Source organism: Saimiri boliviensis, chromosome 4 (genome assembly GCF_048565385.1).
Source record: "Saimiri boliviensis isolate mSaiBol1 chromosome 4, mSaiBol1.pri, whole genome shotgun sequence".
NCBI lineage: Eukaryota > Metazoa > Chordata > Mammalia > Primates > Cebidae > Saimiri > Saimiri boliviensis.
Genome location: NC_133452.1, coordinates 116,351,800 through 116,370,443, shown reverse-complemented (window position 1 = coordinate 116,370,443; position 18,644 = coordinate 116,351,800). Strand labels below are relative to the sequence as shown.

Genomic DNA, 18,644 nt, shown 5'->3' with positions numbered 1-18,644 from the left:
AACTAGTTTACACTCCCACCAGTAGTGTAAAAGCATTCCTGTTTTTTTGCATCCTCTCCAGCATCTGTTGTCTTCTGATTTTTTAATGATCACCATTCTAACTGGTGTGAGATGGTATGTCATTGTGGTTTTGATTTGCATTTCCCTAATGACCAGTGATGTTGAGCTTTTTTTCACGTTTGTTAGTTGCATAAATGTCTTCTTTTGAGAAATGTCTGTTCATATCCTTTGCCCATTTTTTGGTGGGGTGGGTGTTTTTTTTCTTTTAAATTTGTTTAAGTTCTTTGTAGATTGTGGATACTAGCCCTTTGTCAGATGAGTAGCATGCAGAAATTTTTTCCCATTCTGTTGGTTGCTGGTTCACTCTAATGACGGTTTCTTTTGCTGTGCGGAAGGTCTGGAGTTTAATTAGATCCCATTTGTTCATATTGATTTTTATTGCCATTGCTTTTGGTGTTTTAGTCATGAAGTCCTTGCCTATGCCTGTGTCCTGAACGGTACTGCCTAAGTTTTCTTCTAGGGTTTTTATGGTGTTAGGTCTTATGTTTAAATTTTTAATTCATCTGGAGTTAATTTTTATATAAAGTATAGGGAAAGGGTCCAGTTTCAGCTCTCTGCGTATGGATAGCCGGTTTTCCCAGTACCAGTTATTAAATAGGGAGTCCTTTTCCCATTGCTTGTTTTTGTCAGGTTTGTCAAAGATCAGATGTGTAGGTGTGTGGTGTTATTTCTGAGGCCTCTGTTCTGTTCCATTGGTCTGTATCTCTGTTTTGGTACCAGTACTGTGCTGTTTTGATTACTGTAGCCTTGTAGTATAGTTTGTAGTCAGGTAGCGTGATGCCTCCAGCTTTGATTTTTTTGTTATGTTTTGTTTTTTTTGTTTGCTTAGGATAGTCTTGGCTATGGAGGCTCTTTTTTGGTTCTATATGAAGTTTAAGGTGTTTTTTTCCCCAGTTCCTTGAGGGTTTAATGGTACCTTGATGGGGATAGCATTGAATCTGTAAGTTACTTTGGGCAGTATGGCCATTTTCACCATATTGATTCTTCTTAACCATGAGTATGGAATGTTTTTCCATCTGTTTGTGTCTTCTTTTATTTCCTTGAGCAGTGGTTTGTAGTTCTCCTTGAAGAGATCCTTCGTATCCCTTGTAAGTTGTATTCCTAGGTGTTTTATTCTCTTTGTAGCAATTCTGAATGGGAATTCGCTCATGATTTGGTTCTCTGTCTGTTATTGGTGTATAGGAATGCTTGTGATTTCTGCACATTGATTTTGGATCCTGAGACTTTGCTGAAGTTACTTACCAGCTTAAGGAGATTTTGGGCTGAGATGATGGGGTCTTCTAAATATACCATCATGTCATCTGTAAATAGAGACAATTTGACTTGTCTTTTTCTGATTGAATACCCTTTATTTCTTTTTTCTTGCCTGATTGCTCTGGCCAGAACTTCCAATACTATGTTGAACAAGAGTGGTGGAGAGGACACCCTTGTCTTGTGCCGGTTTTCAAAGGGAATGTTTCCAGTTTTTGCCCATTCAGTATGATACTGGCTGTGGGTTTGTCATAAATAGCTTTTATTATTTTGAGATATGTTCCATCGATACCTAGTTTATTGAGAGTCTTTAGCTTAAAGGGCCTTCTCTGCATCTATTGAGATAATCATGGTTTTTGTCTTTGGTTTGGTTTATGTGATCAATTATGTTTATAGATTTTTGTATATTAAACCAACCTTGCATCTCAGGAATGAAGCCAACTTGATGGATAAGCTTTTTGATGTGCTGTTGCATTTGGTTTGCCAATCATGCATGTTGGCCTGAAATTTTCTTTTTTTAGTTGTGTCTCTGCCAGGTTTTGGTATCAGAGTGATGTTGGTTTTATAAAATGAGTTAGGGAGGATTTCCTCTTCTTGTATTGTTTGTAAGAGTTTCAGAAGGAATGGTACCAGCTCCTCTTTGTACCTATAGTAGAGTTTGGCTGTGAACCCATCTGGTCCTGGACTTTTTTTTATTGGTAGGCTATTTATTAATTATAGTCTCAACTTTAGACCTTGTTACTGGTCTTTTCAGAGATTCAACTTCTTGATTTAGTTTTGGGCAGTGTCAGTGACCAGGAATTTACCCATTTCTTCTGATTTACTGGTTATGTGCATAGAGCTGTTTGTGGTAATCTCTGATAGTAGTTTGTATTTCTGTGGAATCGGTGGTGATATCTCCTTTATCATTGTTTATTGTATCTATTTCATCCTTCTCTCTTTTCTTTTTTATTAGCCTGACTAGTGGTCTGTTTTGTTGATCTTTTCAAAAAACCAGCTCTTGAATTTATTGATTTTTTTGAAGGGTTTTTTGTTTCTCTGTCTCCTTTAGTTCTGTTCTGATCTTAGTTATTTCTTGTCTTCTGCTAGCATTTGAATTTGTTTGATCTTGATCCTCTTTTAATTGTGATGTTAGGGTGTTCTTTTAATTGTGATGTTAGGGTGTTGATTTTAGTTCTTTCCTCCCTTCTCATGTGGGCAATTAGTGCTATAAATTTTCCTGTAGACACTGCTTTGCATGTGTCCCAGAGATGCTGGTACATCGTGTCTTCTTTCTCATTTGTTTCGAAGAACATCTTTATTTCTGCCTTCATTTCATTATTTATCCAGTAGTCATTTAGGAGCAGGTTGTTCAGTTTCCATGTAATTGTGCAGTTTTGAGTGAGTTTCTTAATCCTGAGTTCTAATTTGATTACACTGTGGTCTGAGAGAGTATATGATTTCTGTTCTTTTGCATTTGCTGAGTAGTAATTTACTTCCAATTATGTAGTTAATTTTAGAGTAAGTCTGATGTGGTACTGAAAAGAATGTATATTCTGTGGATTTGGGTGGATAGTTCTTTAGTTGTCTATTAGGTCTGCTTGGTCCAGATTTGAGTTCAAGTTCTGGATATCCTTGTTAATTTTCTGTTTCATTGGTCTAATATTGACAGTGAGGTGTTAAAGTCTCCCACTATTATTGTGTGGGAGTCTGTCTCTTTGTAGGTCATTAAGAACTTGGTTTATGTATCTAGGTGCTCCTGTGTTGGGTGTGCATATATTTAGGATCGTTAGCTCTTCTTGTTGCATTGATCCTTTTACCATTATGTAATGCCCTTCTTTGTCTCTTTTGATCTTTGTTGGTTTAAATTTCATTTTATCAGACACTAGGATCGCAATGCCTGCTTTTTTTTTTTTTTTTTTTTCTCTCCATTTGCTTGTTAAATCTTCCTCCATCTCTTTATTTTGAGCCTATGTGTGTCATTGCATTTGAGATAGGTCTCCTGGATACAGCACACTGATGGGTCTTGACCCTTTATCCAATTTGCCAGTCTGTATCTTTTAATTGGAGCATTTAGCCCATTTTCATTTAACGTTAATATTGTTAAGTGTGAATTTGATCCTGCCATTTTGAGGCTAACTGGTTGTTGTGCTTGTTAGTTGATGGAGTTTCTTTATTGTGTCCATGGTCTTTACAATTTGGTATGTTTTTGCAGTGGCTGGTACTAGTTGTTCCTTTCCATGTTTAGTGCTTTCTTCAGGAGCTCTTGTAAGGCAGGACTTGTGGTGATGAAATCTCTCAGCAGTTGCTTGTCAGTCAAGAATTTTATTTCTCCTTCACTTATGAAGCTTAGTTTGGCTGGATATGAGATTCTGGGTTGAAAATTCTTTTCTTTAAGGAGGTTGAATATTGGCCCCCACTCTTTTGGCTTGTAAGGTTTCTTCCAAGAGATCCATTGTGAGTCTGATGAGCTTCCCTTTGTGGGTAACCTGGCCTTTCTCTCTGGCTGCCCTTAGCATTTTTTCATTCATTTCAACCCTGGTGAATCTGATGATTATGTGCCTTGGGGTTGCTCTTCTTGAGGAGTATCTTTGTGGCGTTCTCTGTATTTCCTGAACTTGAATGTTGTCCTGCCTTGCTAGGTTGGGAAAGTTCTCCTGGATAATATCCTGAAGAGTGTTTTCGAAGTTGGTTTCGTTCTCCCTGTTACCTTTGGGTACACTGATCAAACGTAGATTTGATCTTTTCACATAATCCCGTGTTTCTTGGAGGCTTTGTTCATTTCTTTTCACTCTTTTTTTCTCTAGTCTTAGCTTCTTATTTTATTTCATTGAATTGATCTTCAATCTTTGATATCCTTTCTTCCATGATCCAAGCCTGTTTGAAGCAGTCCTTGTTTCACATTCTTGCCAACACTTAGTACTAGTAGTTAAAAATTTTGTTTCCCTATATGTTGGGTGCAAAATATAACTGTAGAGTTAAAGAGCACTTGCACTAATTACCAGTGAGTTTGTGCATATTTTCATGCTTATTGGCCTGACCATACATTTCTTCTGTGAATTATTCATTAATATCTTTTTGTTCCTTTTCTGTTGGGCTGGTTGTGTTTTTCTTATTTTCTACATTTAATTTTTAAAATGTCTTTGATTTTTATTTGTTGGGAATCTTGTAAGCATATCTTATGCATTTAATAAAGAAATTATTTTTACAGTAGGGTATTAGTATGCCTGATTCAAATATGCTGAGTGAAAAAACTGTATAAATTAGTTTTAAAATATTAGAGTAGAGGGGAGGTTTCTAGGAAAGCAAAATGAGTAAAATCATTACGGTTCTTGTCATACTCACGGTCCCCATCCTGTTCCCTGCCTCATATCATTAAGGTTCTTGAAGATTGCCAAGACACATGTCTTCTTAGCAAACTGCTGCCTGTACCATTTGAAAATTTGAGCATGTGACTTCTGTAAGCTTCCGTTATAATTATATAAAACCCAGAATGCTTCTAATATGCTGTTATGTTTATTTTAGTTTTTAATATTTGCCTTTTTTTTTTTTGTTATTTCTTCTTCTTAATTAGGTCCTCGATGGGCTTCCTGGAATATTGGTGTGTTTATTTGCATCAGATGTGCTGGAATTCATAGAAATCTTGGGGTTCATATATCCAGGGTCAAATCAGTCAACCTAGACCAATGGACAGCAGAACAGATACAGGTAAACATTATATTACCAAGAAATTATTTAAAATATTTAAAATGATTTAAAAATATTTAACACTTCTTGCATTTAAGGATTAACGTTGAAAAGCAGTACTGCATATTGAAATGGCATATGCCACTTATAAAATTGGAATATTTGAGTTTTCAGTTCACAGATGTTTATTTCTTTTTGTGTCTATAGGAAAGTCAGTTTTTAATCCATTATTTCTAGAATGTTGACTTTAAACTCTTTTAAAAATGTTATTTTTTTTTTGTTGATAAAATTTGCTAGTACAATTCGATAGTTTGTTTTATTTATTTATTTTTTCGTCAGTAGAGGGAGTCTGGGTAAAGATAAAGTTAAAAAAACCACCTTTAGCCTGAAAGCTGACTTGAATAATTTCCTTTCTGTTCTGAGGTGTTCTTAGTTTTCAGACAAGGCCCAGGAGTTGTAAGAAAACATAGTGAACAAATGTTCTTATGACCAATCTAAACTTATTGATGAGTGGTTTAGCTCTGCTAGAGGTAGATTCGTAGTTTTAAAAGTTTGCCATTTTTCCAGTGTGGCAGTCTTAAATTCTCTTAAAATCTCTCTCTTTATCTTTTAGGTTGGCTGCTATTGTAAAAATGATTACTTTTACTGGTCTTATGTAATTCACGGTGAGGTTACACCACTTATTTATACCCTTTTGAAATTACTTTTAAGTCTCTCCAAAGTGCTAAATACATAAATATATGTGGTTGAAACTCAGTGATACACCTCTGAATCATAGAGAAACAACCCAATAGTTTACATGAATGGGGTGAGGTAAGGGTAGAAAAACAGAATGGAGATCTTCAGGCTATAAAGTCAAGCATAATTTATTTAGTTTCATCTTAAATTAGTTTTTGAGCTTTTTGCTGGCTAGAGCATAAAAGGAAATGCAGTCTTTTATGTATTTTCAGGATCCTTGAGGAGAAAACATACTAGTTACATCAAAGAAGCAGAGGTTTTTTAAACACTCCTGTAAGGCACAGTGTTCTTAATCTCTCTGTAGAACATGGTAACAGATGTCATGATGTTGTAAGTCTTTTTTTGTTTGAGACAGGGTCTTGCTATGTTGTCCAGGCTGGTCTCAAACTCTTAGGCTCAAGAGATTCTCCCATGCCAGCCCTCCAGGTAGCTGTGACTACAGGCATGCACCACCATGTCCAGCTGATGTTGTAACTCTTTCTCAAGTAACGGTGAGGTGTAGCTTGACAGTATAACTTGGTGTTTTTAATGGGTTATGGAGATACAAAACATCCAAGACTGAAGTATCTTGCTTTTTCAATGATTCATTTCAAACTAAGGATAAAACATGAGATCCCTCAACAGTTCAGTTCTTCAGAAATATTTTTCTCAGGTTGTTGAGAAGAAATGAATAGCAAATTATTTGAGATGGATAGCTGTGTAGCTTAGAGTAGAATTTTCTAATCAGAGGGCTGCAGTTCACTGGTTTTCTTTGGCATAGGTTACAAGAACATGGCAAAATATTGGATTTTTTTTTTAAATCTAAGGATTTTATAAACAGTTACTAAGTAATACATAATATTTGAAATTGTACTTGAACATTATTTGATTCCACCTCCCAACTTCTTGATAGGAATTGCTCCGTCTGCCTCCCTTCCCCTCCCCCCTCCTCTCCTCTCCCCTCCTCTCCCTTCCCCTTCCCTCTTTTTTTTTTTTTTTTTTTTTGACATGGAGTCTCACTCACTTCGTCACTCAGGCTGGAGTGCAGTGGTGCCATCTCTGCTCACTGCAGCCTTCATCTCCTGGGTTAAGCAATTCTCCGACCTCAGCTTCCCAAGTAGCTAGGATTACAGGTGTGTGCCACTGTAACCAGGTTTTTTCCTTGGATGTTGTGGGTACTTGGCCTCCAGCCTCTTAAAGAATAAGTGGTGGGGCCGCTTAAGCTGCACCATATGCTCCCAATGTGAATATCGGACCCAAAAATTGTTGCAGAAAGGTGATTTTATTTAGGTAGAGAAAAGAGAAGGAAAGGAGAAGAGGAGAAAGGCTTCCAGAAGAGTGTAGAAGGGGATTCCAGAGGGGAAATCCTGGAGGGAGATCCCTCCATGTGGGAGGGGATTCCAGAAAGCTGGAAAATCCAGCGCAGGTAAGGGAGCACGGATTTTTATCCTGAGAGAAACCCCCACCTTCTCCAAGACCCTGAGCCAATGAAAGGAGTTCCTTAGAACTTCCGATGGAGTGACTGACTTTTAGTTTCTTCCCGCTCCCACAAAATTCAAACATAAACCATTGAATCTCCCGGATGGGAGGGGGCCATGGTGCTGGGAAATTCTTGCCATTAAAGCTACGCCCCCTCATGGAGCCAGAAAGAAAACGCATTCCCTCACCACAACATGTTGCTAATTTTTGTATTTTTATTAGAGATTGGGTTTTGCCATGTTGGCTAGGCTGGTCTCGAACTCCTAACCTCAAATTATCTGCCTGCCTTGGCCTCCCAAAGTGGTGGGACTACAGGCATGAGCCCCTGCACCTGGCCTCCTATGTTTCTTTTCTTTTCTTTTTTTTTTTTCAGATGCATCTAAATCTTTTTTTTTTTTTTTAGGTTTTGGGGTACATGTGAAGAACATGCAAGATTGTTGCATAGGTACACGTGGTAGTGTGATTTGCTGCCTTCTCCCCCATCACCTATATCTGGCATTTCTCCTCATGCTCTCTCTCCCCAACTCCCCACCCCTCACTGTCCCTCCCCTATTTCCCCCCAACAGACCCCAGTATGTAGTGCTCCCCTCCCTGTGTCCATGTGTTCTCATTGTTCAACACCCACCTATGAGTGAGAACATGCAGTGTTTGATTTTCTGCTCTTGTGTCAGTTTGCTGAGAATGATGGTTTCCAGGTTCATCCGTGTCCCTGCAAAGGACACAAACTCATCGTTTTTTATGGCTGCATAGTATTCCATGGTGTATGTGTGCCACATTTTCCCTGTCCAGTCTATCATTGATGGGCATTTGGGTTGATTCCAGGCCTTTGCTATTGTAAACAGTGCTGCAGTGAACATTTGTGTGCACGTGTGCTTATAGTAGAACGATTTATAATCCTTTGGATATATACCCAGTGATGAGATTGCTGGGTCAAATGGAATTTCTATTTCTAGGTCCTTGAGGAATCGCCACACTGTCTTCCATAGTGGTTGAACTAATTTACACTCCCAGCAACAGTGTGAAAGTGTTGCTAGTTCTCCATATCCTCTCCAGCATCTATTGTCTCCGGATTTTTTAATGATCGCCATTTTAACTGTCGTGAGATGGTATCTCAATGTAGTTTTGACTTACATTTCTCTAATGACCAGTGATGATGAGCATTTTTTCATGTTTGTTGGCCTCATGTATGTCTTCTTTTGTAAAGTGTCTGTTCATATTCTTTGCCCACTTTTGAATGGGCTTGTTTGTTTTTTTCTTGTAAATCTGTTTTAGTTCTTTTTAAATTCTGGATATCGGCCCTTTGTCACATGGGTAGACTGCAAAAATTTTTTCCCATTCTGTTGGTTGCCGATTCACTCTAATGACTGTTTCTTTTGCCGTGCAGAAGCTGTGGAGTTTGATTAGGTCCCATTTGTCTATTTTAGCTTTTGTTGCCAATGCTTTTGGTGTTTTGGTCATGAAGTCCTTGCCTATGCCTATGTCCTACATCCTAGGTTTTCTTCTAGGGTTTTTATGGTGTTAGATCTTATGTTTAAGACTTTATCTATCTGGAGTTAATTTTAGTGCAAGATGTCAGGAAGGGGTCCAGTTTCTGCTTTCTGCGCATGGCTAGCCGGTTTTCCCAATGTCATTTATTAAACAGGGAATCCTTTCCCCATTGCTTGTTTTTGTCAGGTTTGTCAAAGATCAGGTGGTTGTAGACATGTTGTGTTGCCTCTGAGGCCTCTGTTCTGTTCCATTGGTCTATATCTCTGTTTTGGTACTGGTACCATGCTGTTTTGATTACTGTAGCCTTGTAGTATAGTTTGAAGTTCAGTATTGTGATGCCTCCTGCTTTGTTCTTTTTACTTAGAATTGACTTGGCTATGCGGGCTCTCTTTCGGTTCCATATGAAGCTTAAGGTGTTTCCAGTTCTGTGAAGAAGATCATTGGTAGCTTGATGGGGATAGCGTTGAATCTGTAAAATTACTTTGGGCAGTATGGCCATTTTCACGATACTGATTCTTCCTAACCATGAGCATGGAATGTTTCTCCATCTGTTTGTGTCCTCTCTTATTTTGTTGAGCAGTGGTTTGTAGTTCTCCTTGAAGAGGTCCTTTAGATTCCTTGTTAGTTGTATTCCTAGGTATTTTATTCTCTTTGTAGCAATTGCGAATGGCAGTTTGTTCTTGATTTGGCTCTCTTGAAGTCTGTTATTGGTGTATAGGAATGCTTGTGTTTTTTGCACATTGATTTTGTGTCCTGATACTTTGCTGAAGTTGCTTATCAGTTTCAGGAGATTTTGGACTGAGATGATGCGGTCTTCTCGATATACAATCATGTCATCTGCAAATAGAGACAATTTGACTTTCTCCTTTCCTATTTGAATACCCTTTATTTCTTTTTCTTGCCTAATTGCTCTGTCTAGAACTTCCAATAGTATATTGAATAGGAGTGGTGAGAGAGGGCATCCTTGTCTAGTGTCAGATTTGAAAGGGAATGCCTCCAGTTTTTGTCCATTCAGTATGATATTGGCTGTTGGTTTGTCGTAAATAACTTTTATTATTTTGAGATATGTTCCATCATTACCTAGTTTATTGATGGTTTTTAGCATAAAGGGCTGTTGAATTTTGTCAAAGGCCTTCTCTGCATCAGTTGAGATAATCATGTGGTTTTTGTTTTTGGTTCTTTTTATGTGGTGAATTACGTTTATAGACTTGCATATGTTGAACCAGCCTTGCATTCTCGGGTTGAATCCTCCTATGTTTCTTTTTACAAAATTGAGGTATAAAATCCTGGGTTGAGGTAGCCATGGCAGCTTATATCCTTTCTGCTTGTGTCTACCACCTGCCTTTGGCCATCATACTGATGTCCTGGGTCCCATGCTGGCCACAGTTTGCTGCTCAGCACCACCTGTGCTCCGTGGGGACTCTGATGAGGCTGGGGCTTTGCAGCTGGCTCCACAGTCAGCCTTGGTGGTTGCACAGGTACTGGGTAGAGGTTTCATAGTTGTGCCACCAATATGGTGATGTGCCCTCTTTGACATTAGAAGGAATCAGAGACTGTGTTCTATCTTGAAATTCTGTGACAAGGTTGACCCAGAAAAGCTCTCAGTGAATTCTTATTTTATGAAAGCCCTGTGCTTTGACAGTTTGGACCAAGTAGAGAGTAAGCATGGTCATGAAAGATAAATTTGGGTTTGAAATTCCTGGTATAGATGCAGAAAAGTTATGCATCTACAGATATAATCCACAAGATATTATAGATTATATTGCACATAAGAGAGATGTATATGAATAAAATATCAGACCCTTTTGCTTCACTTGGAAAAGACTCGGTTGATAATGGTGAGTGCCTGGCAAGTGAGAATGCAGGTGGGCATTATTGCAGACTTTGACAGAATGATTTTGCTTGACCTGGATTTAAATTGTGTAATTGTTTTACTCTAAAAATAAACCTATAAAACAAACAAACAAAAAAATTGTGGTATAATTACAGAGAGAACAATTAACAGATCTCATTTAGTTTTATGAATCTTGGCAAATGTCTATATGTCACCAATATGAAGATAGAGCATTTCTGCCACACTAGAAAGTTCCCTCAGGCCAGTTTCCAGTCATGTCCCCCAGGGGCATACACTGCACTGATTTCTATCCCATTAGGTTAGTTTTGCTATACATTAAAAAGTCTGTCTTTTTGAAGGTTGTTCTTACTAACTTTGACGTTTGATTTGGATGAGCCAAAGTGGTGATCAAAGTGTTACATAGTGTTCTGTATTCATAGATATTTTATAATAATTTCTTTGACATAAAAAGTGCTTCAGGCTGGGAGCAGTGGCTCACTCCTGTAATCCTGGCACTTTCGGTGGCCAAAGCAGGCAGATCACTTGAAGCCAAGAGTTTGAGACCAGCCTGGCCAACATGGTGAAGCCTTGTCTCTACTAAAAATTAGCCAGATGTGGTGACTACGACTACAGCCGTAGTCCCAGCTACTTCGGAGGTTAAGGTGGAGAATTGTTTGAGCCTGGCAGGAGGAGCTTGCAGTGAACCAAGGTCCTGCCACTGTACTCCAGCCTGGGCAATAGCATGAGACTCAGTCTCAAAAAAGAAGTGCTTGTGAGGTATTCATTTATGAAATTAAGAGAAATATTTTTACTGTACATAGTTATATAGTTATACCCGTTATCTTCCCCTGCTATCACTGTAACATTTCATAATTGTGTTTCTAATTTTCAAAGATGGTACTTAGTTTTGGCTAGCTCAGTTTTTAAAAAATATCTTTTATTAGTAAATGTGGAAACATGGTTTAATCTTTGAGCCCAGTCAAGCTGTTAAATAAAAATGTTTCTCTCTCTCTCTCTCTCTCTCTCTCTCTCTCTGTCTCTCTGTGTGTGTGTGTGTGCATATGTGTGTGTGTGTAATTCTGTAAAATGTAACTACTGTTTTTTCTCAAGATTACATATAAACTGATATATGTACCGTGTTTTTATCTGTTATTTATGTATATGTTATGTTTCAGTTTTAGATCGTCAATAATATATATAGCTGTTAGAATTGCTGTATGTTTATTTTTATAAGAAAATAATTGCCTCCCAAAACTTAGTTTGATTTTAATTACATAGAAATAAAGTTACCTTAAAAAAGTTGTAAAGGTTCTTTTAATGTGGTTCATGGTCAGATTAAATGTCTTTGATCTTGAGTTTATTTTCAGATACTTCCCAAATTTTTGGAAAGGATCAAGTTTTTTATACTTTTGTAAATACTGTAGCTTCCCCCTCCAAGATATTATGCATGTGGGTGGAGTGAAGAATGGAAAACCAGAATTAACTGTTGCTGTATAGCAGGTGTCCCCAAACTACGGCCCGCGGGCCGCATGCAGCCCCCTCAGGCCATTTATCCGGCCCCCCCGCCACGCTTCAGGAAGGGGCACCTCTTTCATTGGTGGTCAGTGAGAGGAGCACAGTATGTGGCGGCCCTCCAACGGTCTGAGGGACAGTGAACTGGCCCCCTGTGTAAAAAGTTTGGGGACGCCTGCTATATAGCAATGTCAACCAAATTCCTATATATGCCATATGGCAACAGGAAACAAGGATTTATGAAATTGTTTCAGTTTGGAAATTTTGGCTATAGTGATAGTTATTAATGTTTAGCATTTGTAAGCGTTAAGATTAGGAGATGTCTTTGTTTTACTTGCAGCTTGACAAACTAAAACTGAAATAATGAACTGTTTGGAAAGAAAGTTAATGTTATTGTTCCAGTTAATCTTAAAAACTTGTATGGTCTATGGTTCTTACTCCTTTCTCCCTTTTGCGTCTGTATTCTTAATTCTTTTCTTCTGTGCTTTCTAGTTTAATTTCCCTGACATGTCTAGACTTTGTCTTATTCCTGATGTTCTCATCAGTATCACATCTCTGTTTATTTTACACAGTGCATTCAGAGTAATTTTCCTAGAACGTTGCATTGGTCATTTTACCTCTCTTCTAAGAAATTTGCATTGATTCCTCTATGAGACTTATAAAAAAGTTTTATTTTCATTAAACTGATCTTCATGTTCCTCTGCCTTCTGGCTTCATCCTTTGTCTTTGAACTTTTATTTCAGATACTTTATAACAAATAGGTTTGGTTTTATCAGATAGCTTTCTATTCAAACAATCTGATAGTGTGTTCTTTTGTTTTGGTTCTGCTGTTGTCCTTGCTGGAAATGTATTTTTTGTTGTTATTTGTTTGTTTGTTTTTGTGATGGAGTTTTGCTCTGTTGCCCAGGCTGGAGTACTGTGGCGCAGTCTCACCTCATTGCAACCTCCGCCTCCTGGGTTCAAGCGATTCTCCTGCCTCAGCTTCCCAAGTAGCTGGGACTACAGGCATGAGCCACCATGCCTGGCTAATTTTTTTTTTTTTTTTGTATTTTTAGTAGAGGCATGGTTTTTTCATGTTGGCCAGGCTGGTCTTTGACTCCTGACCTCAGGTGACCCACCCACCCTGGCCTCCCAAAGTGCTGGAACAGGTATGAGCCACTGTGCTCTGCTGGAAATGTATTTTGTGTATTTCTTCTGGCAAACCAAATCCTTCCTGTGCTTTAAAGTTCAGCTTAAATCTCTGCTTTAAGAAAACCACCTTCTATATGTAGTATGTGCTCAATTATCTACGGCAAGTACCATATATTGTTACTTACCTTTGCTTATGTCTAACTAAATTGTAAGTTTCCAAATTGTAAGTTTCCAGCAGTTAGAAATTTATCATATGTGTCTTTGTGGTACTTTTGGTGGCTACCACTGTGCTAGGAACACAGTATGCACTTGATTTTTTTAATGGCATGCTGAGTGAGATCAGTCTTTGGTTTGATCAAATGCTGTGAGATAACACTTATTATCCTTAGCAATGAATGGGGAATGGAGAAAAAAAGAATCATGCACTCCCCTTCCCCATTTAGCCTGTATTTTTATATAGTCTTTTTTGTCTCTTGATCTCTGTCCTTTTCACTTCATGTTCCTGCATAGCTTTAACATTCCAAAAATACAGCAGCTGTAAGAGTGTTTAACTTAAGCTAGCATATGAAAGTTCCAAGGTAATATATGGAGGTACTAGAAAGGCAGTATATTTCAATGTTTAAAACTGTCCAGGAATGAAATTGATTGCCTTGGAAGATAGTTGGTTTACCGTTAAGTGGAATGGTTTGGAAGAGGCTGAACAACCACTTGCAAATGTGTGGCCGGGATTCAAGCATTCAGTAGGCAGATGTTTAGATGACTCTGGAGTTTCTTTCATTCTGAGAATGTTTTGGTTCTGTACTCAGTCCTCTTTAGTTACCATAGCAGTTCCAAAAACATTTTCATTTCTTGTCTTTGCATAAAAATTATGTCGTGGTTACTGTTGGTGATTCAGCTTTTACCAAAAGTGAAATTCAACCTCAGAGGATAAAAAATGTTGACACTCTCATGTAAATCAAAAGAATGTGAGAAGATTCTCAGGTTAAATCTGTAAAACGTGTCTTTTCTGAATCTGAAAGAAATGTTTTTGAATGCACACTTTTGCTGTTTATATTTTCTATTAAGAAAAAAAAGACCGGACGCAGTGGCTCAAGCTTGTAATCCCAGCACTTTGGGAGGCCGAGGTGGGTGGATCACGAGGTCGAGAGATCGAGACCATCCTGGTCAACATGGTGAAACCCCATCTCTACTAAAAATACAAAAAATTAGCTGGGCATGGTGGCTTGTGCCTGTAATCCCAGCTACTCAGGAGGCTGAGGCAGGAGAATTGCCTGAACCCAGGAGGCGGAGGTTGCGGTGAGCCGAGATCATGCCATTGCACTCCAGCCTGGGTAACAAGAGCGAAACTCCGTCTCAAAAAAAAAAAAAAAAAGAAAAAAAAAACCCCACTAAGCGGATAAGGTTTCTATTATAACGTAGTTATTCCTAGAAAAACCTATGAGCTAACCGGGTACCCTTTAGTTTAACTTAGCAATACCTATGTCATGGTATTGATTTGCTTGTCTTAATTTAAACTTTTGATCTTTCCTAGAAAAAAATTTCTTATGTAAGGCAAAATCAGGGGTTTTCTTCAGTCTTCATCACTAGTAAGCTTTGCTGTATTCTGTGGACTGAACTTGAATTCTCAGTCAGGCTAAATACAGAGTGAAGAGGCAAAAGAGTATTGATAGATACCATAAATATTTTACTGTAGTGTAAAAGGGCAACTAAAACTACGGGTACTTCTTATGTTAGTGATCATGTTGTCCCAATATTCAATGGTAAAATCAGGATGTATAGGATTATAAGAGGAGATGAAAGTGACTAAATACATTAAATAAAATTTCTGCTCTTTCACTCTCTGACACAGTTATTTCAAGTAAAATTGGGGTAAATTTTATTATTTAGAAGCATATTAATTTTTTAAATAAAATGACTTACAGTTGATTAAAGTACAATATTTGTGTGGTACTTCTGCTATCTTTAAAAAGTAAAAATCTGAAACTAGAGAGAACCTAGAATGTTGATAGACAGTTGAAATTTAAATTTTACATAAGATGTTTAAGTTTGTTTTACTTAGAGCAGGTTCCAAGAATGTATTGCTTTGATCCCTTCTCCTGGGTGCTGTCTTAGCTATTGGTGGGTAATTAGATTATCAGTTTATTGCAAAATATTTTCATGACACTAATTTTTAAGTCTGTGGATGAAGGTGAGAGAAGCGTAATAGTTTCCATATTTTCCATGTGGGTTATACAGAAGAGAAACATAAATAAAATACATAATTAAAATCAATTTTACCTGTTTTAATTTTTTTAAATGAGGCCAATAGAGATTTAAAATGATATAACTGGTTCACATTATCCTTTGTTGCACAGCAGTTGTACAGATGTGTTAGTTTTTATGCATTCACTAGTAGCCACTGCAGATTTCCTTTGCTCAGTGTTTGAATGGTAAATCTTCTGTGCTTATATGTTTAACTATATCTTTAAATATAAAGTGAATTTCTTTTAGACAGGGATACCCGCATATGGTATGCTCCTTCAGTATGTAGTTTTATATCTTTTTTTGTCTCTGAAGTTTTTCGAATTATATTTATTTATTTATTTTTGAATTATAGTCTGTTTTTAATATTCTCTTGTTTTAGTTTTCTTCTTTGGTAACTCCTCTTACCTGTATGTTGGATCTTTATTGCCTAACTGCAATATTTATCACTTTCTCTTGGATCCTTTTTATTACTTTTTTTACTTAAAATTTTTTCCTTCTTGCTAAAGAAGGAAAAATTTTTCTTAGACTATTAATTATTGTTGTGTTTCATTTTGTTTAGTGTTTATTTCTGAAATTTTTTATTTCTAATGTTTTCCTGATTCTTTCATTTTAATGCTGAATATTTCTTATTTTAAAATTTCTAATTTGGCTTTTCTACTTGTCCATGTCTTTAATTTTATATGTTTTTCTTTTTTTTTTTTTATTGCATTTTAGGTTTTGGGGTACATGTGATGAACATGCAAGATTGTTGCATAGGTACACACATGGCAGTGTGCTTTGCTGCCTTCCGTCCCCTCACCTGTATCTGTCATTTCTCCCCATGCTATCTCTTCCCACCTCCCCACCCCCCGCCCCTCCCCCATTTCCCCCCAACAGGGAGGGGAGCAATTTTATATGTTTTTCATCACATACATGTCTTTTAGCTAGTTCTGAATTCACAGCTTACAGTTTTAATCTGTTTTTTAATCTGGGCAAACTTTTCCAGGTGTGGTTTCATTGTAGAGCTATTATTCTTACTATTTTTTTGAATATTAGCTTTGTATGAGATTTTACCTTGATTATTTCTGATCATTTTTATTTGGTATTCATTTTCCTTTACTTTTAGAAGTTCTATTCAAGATAGCTTTTTTTTTTTTTTTTTTTTTTTTTTTTTTTTTTTTTTTTTTTTTTTTAAACTTCACACACATCCCTCTTCAGTTGTTTCCATGTAATGTTTAAAAACAAGGTCATGGCTAGGTGCAGTGACTCTCACCTGTAATCCCAGCACTTCGGGAGGCTGAGGCGGGTGGATCACCAGAGGTCAGGAGTTTGAGACAAGCCTGGCCAGCATGGCAAAACCCGGTCTCTACTAAAAATACAAAAATTAGCTGGGCGTGGTGGCATGTGCCTGTAGTCCCAGCTACTTGGGAGGCTAAAGCAGGAGAATTGCTTGAACCCAGGAGGTGGAAGTTGCAGTGAGCTGAGATTGTGCCACTGCACTTCAGCCTGAGAGACAGAGCGAGACTCTTTCTCAAGAAAAAAAAAGGCGGGCGGGGGGGGGTGATGCCATTTGCTTAGATGTTCTTGTTCTGTTCCCTTCCCTTTTTGCACTTTTATCTGGATCATCTCCTTTTGTATTATCTCTGTTATACCTGTCCTGCTCAATTTTGAGTTAGTTCCCAGGGTTTTTCTTTTTCTCTGTTTGGGGCCCTGTCCTGGAAGAGAATCTTTGTGGTTAGATAGGAGAGTTCATAGGGGCTAGATTGTCTCTCCCCATTCCAAGCCTATTGTGACTCTTTCATACTTAATTGTTATTGGACTATGTATTAGTCTGTTTTCACACCTCTGATAAGGACATTCACACTGCTGGTAAGGACATACACAAGACTTGGTAATTTATAACAAAAAAGAGGTTTAATGGACTCACAGTTCCATGTTGCTGCAGCGCCCTCACAATCATGCCAGAAGGTGAAAGGCACATCTTACATGGTGGCAGACAAGAGAGAATGAAAGCTAAGTGAAAGGAGTTTTCCCTTATAAAACCATCAAATCTTATAAAACCTACTCACTATTAAGAAAACATTAAGGGGAAAACTGCCCCCATGATTCAGTTATTTCCCACTGGGAAACATGAGATTTGGGTGGGGACACAGCCAAACCATATCATTCTACCCTTAGTCCCTCCCAAATCTCATGTCCTCACATTTCAAAACCAGTCATGCCTTCCCAACAGTCCCTCAAAGTCTTGACTCATTTCAGGATTAACTCAGAAGTCCACAGTGCAAAGTCTCATTCAGCACAAAGCAAATAACGTCCATCTATGAGCCTGTAAAATCCAAAGGAAGTTAGTTACTTCCTAGGTATAATGGAAGTACAGGCATTGAGTAAATACAGACATTCTAAATGGAGAAATTGGTCAAAATGATGGGGCCACAGGCCCCATGCAAGTCCAAAATCCAGCAGGGCAGTCAGATCTTAAAGTTAAATGATCTTCTTTTACTCCATGTCTCACATGCAGGCCACGCTGTTGCAAGAGGTGGGTTCCTGTGGCCTTGGGCAGCTTTGCCTCTGTGGCTTTGCAGGGTATAGCCTTCCTCCTGACTGATTTCATGGGCTGGTGTTGAGTGCCTGTGGCTTTTCCAGGTGCGTGGTACAAGCTGTTGGTGGATCTGTCATTCTGGGGTCTGGAGGATGGTGGCCCTCTTCTCATAGCTCCACTAGGCAGTGCCCCAGTGGGGACTCTGTGTAGGGTCTCACATGCCACGTTTACTTTCCACATTGTCCTAGCAGAGATTCTCCATGAGGACCCCACCCCTGCAACAAACTTCTGCCTGGACATCCAGGCATTTCCATACATCCTCTGAAATCTAGGTGGAGGTTCCCAAATGTCAGTTCTTGACTTCTGTGTACCCAGCTGCTCAACACCACAGGGAAGCTGCCAACCTTTGGGGCTTGCACCCTTTTGAGCCATGGCCTGAATTATACATTGTACCCTTTTAGCCATGGCTGGGACAGCTTGGATGCAGGACACCAAGTTCCTGGGCCTGGTGTCATGAAACATACAGCAGGGGGCCCTGGGCCTGGCCCATGAAACCATTTTTTCCTTCTAGGCCTGCAGGCCTGTGATGGGAGGGGCTGCCAGGAGACATGCCCTGGAGATATTTTCTCCATTGTCTTGGTGATTAACATTTGGGCTTCTCATTACTTATGCAGATCTCTGCAGCCAGGTTGGGTTTCTCTTTAGAAAATGGATTTTTCTTTCCTATTGCATCATCAGGCTGCA

The 18,644-nt window shown here is 38.3% G+C and overlaps 1 protein-coding gene across 3 annotated transcripts in view; it reads left to right on the top strand.

Annotated features, from left to right (window-relative positions):
- Positions 1-18,644, top strand: part of SMAP1 (small ArfGAP 1) — a 185,417-nt gene that overhangs the window by 65,367 nt on the left and 101,406 nt on the right. For 2 of the 3 annotated variants that reach the window (XM_074398109.1, XM_003926334.4), the window contains exon 2: positions 4,865-4,998. In XM_074398109.1, coding sequence (XP_074254210.1) covers positions 4,865-4,998 — 134 coding nt within the window. Of the gene's footprint in view, positions 1-4,864; positions 4,999-18,644 lie in introns of those variants that run through there. The other variant, XM_074398110.1, reaches the window with a different exon arrangement.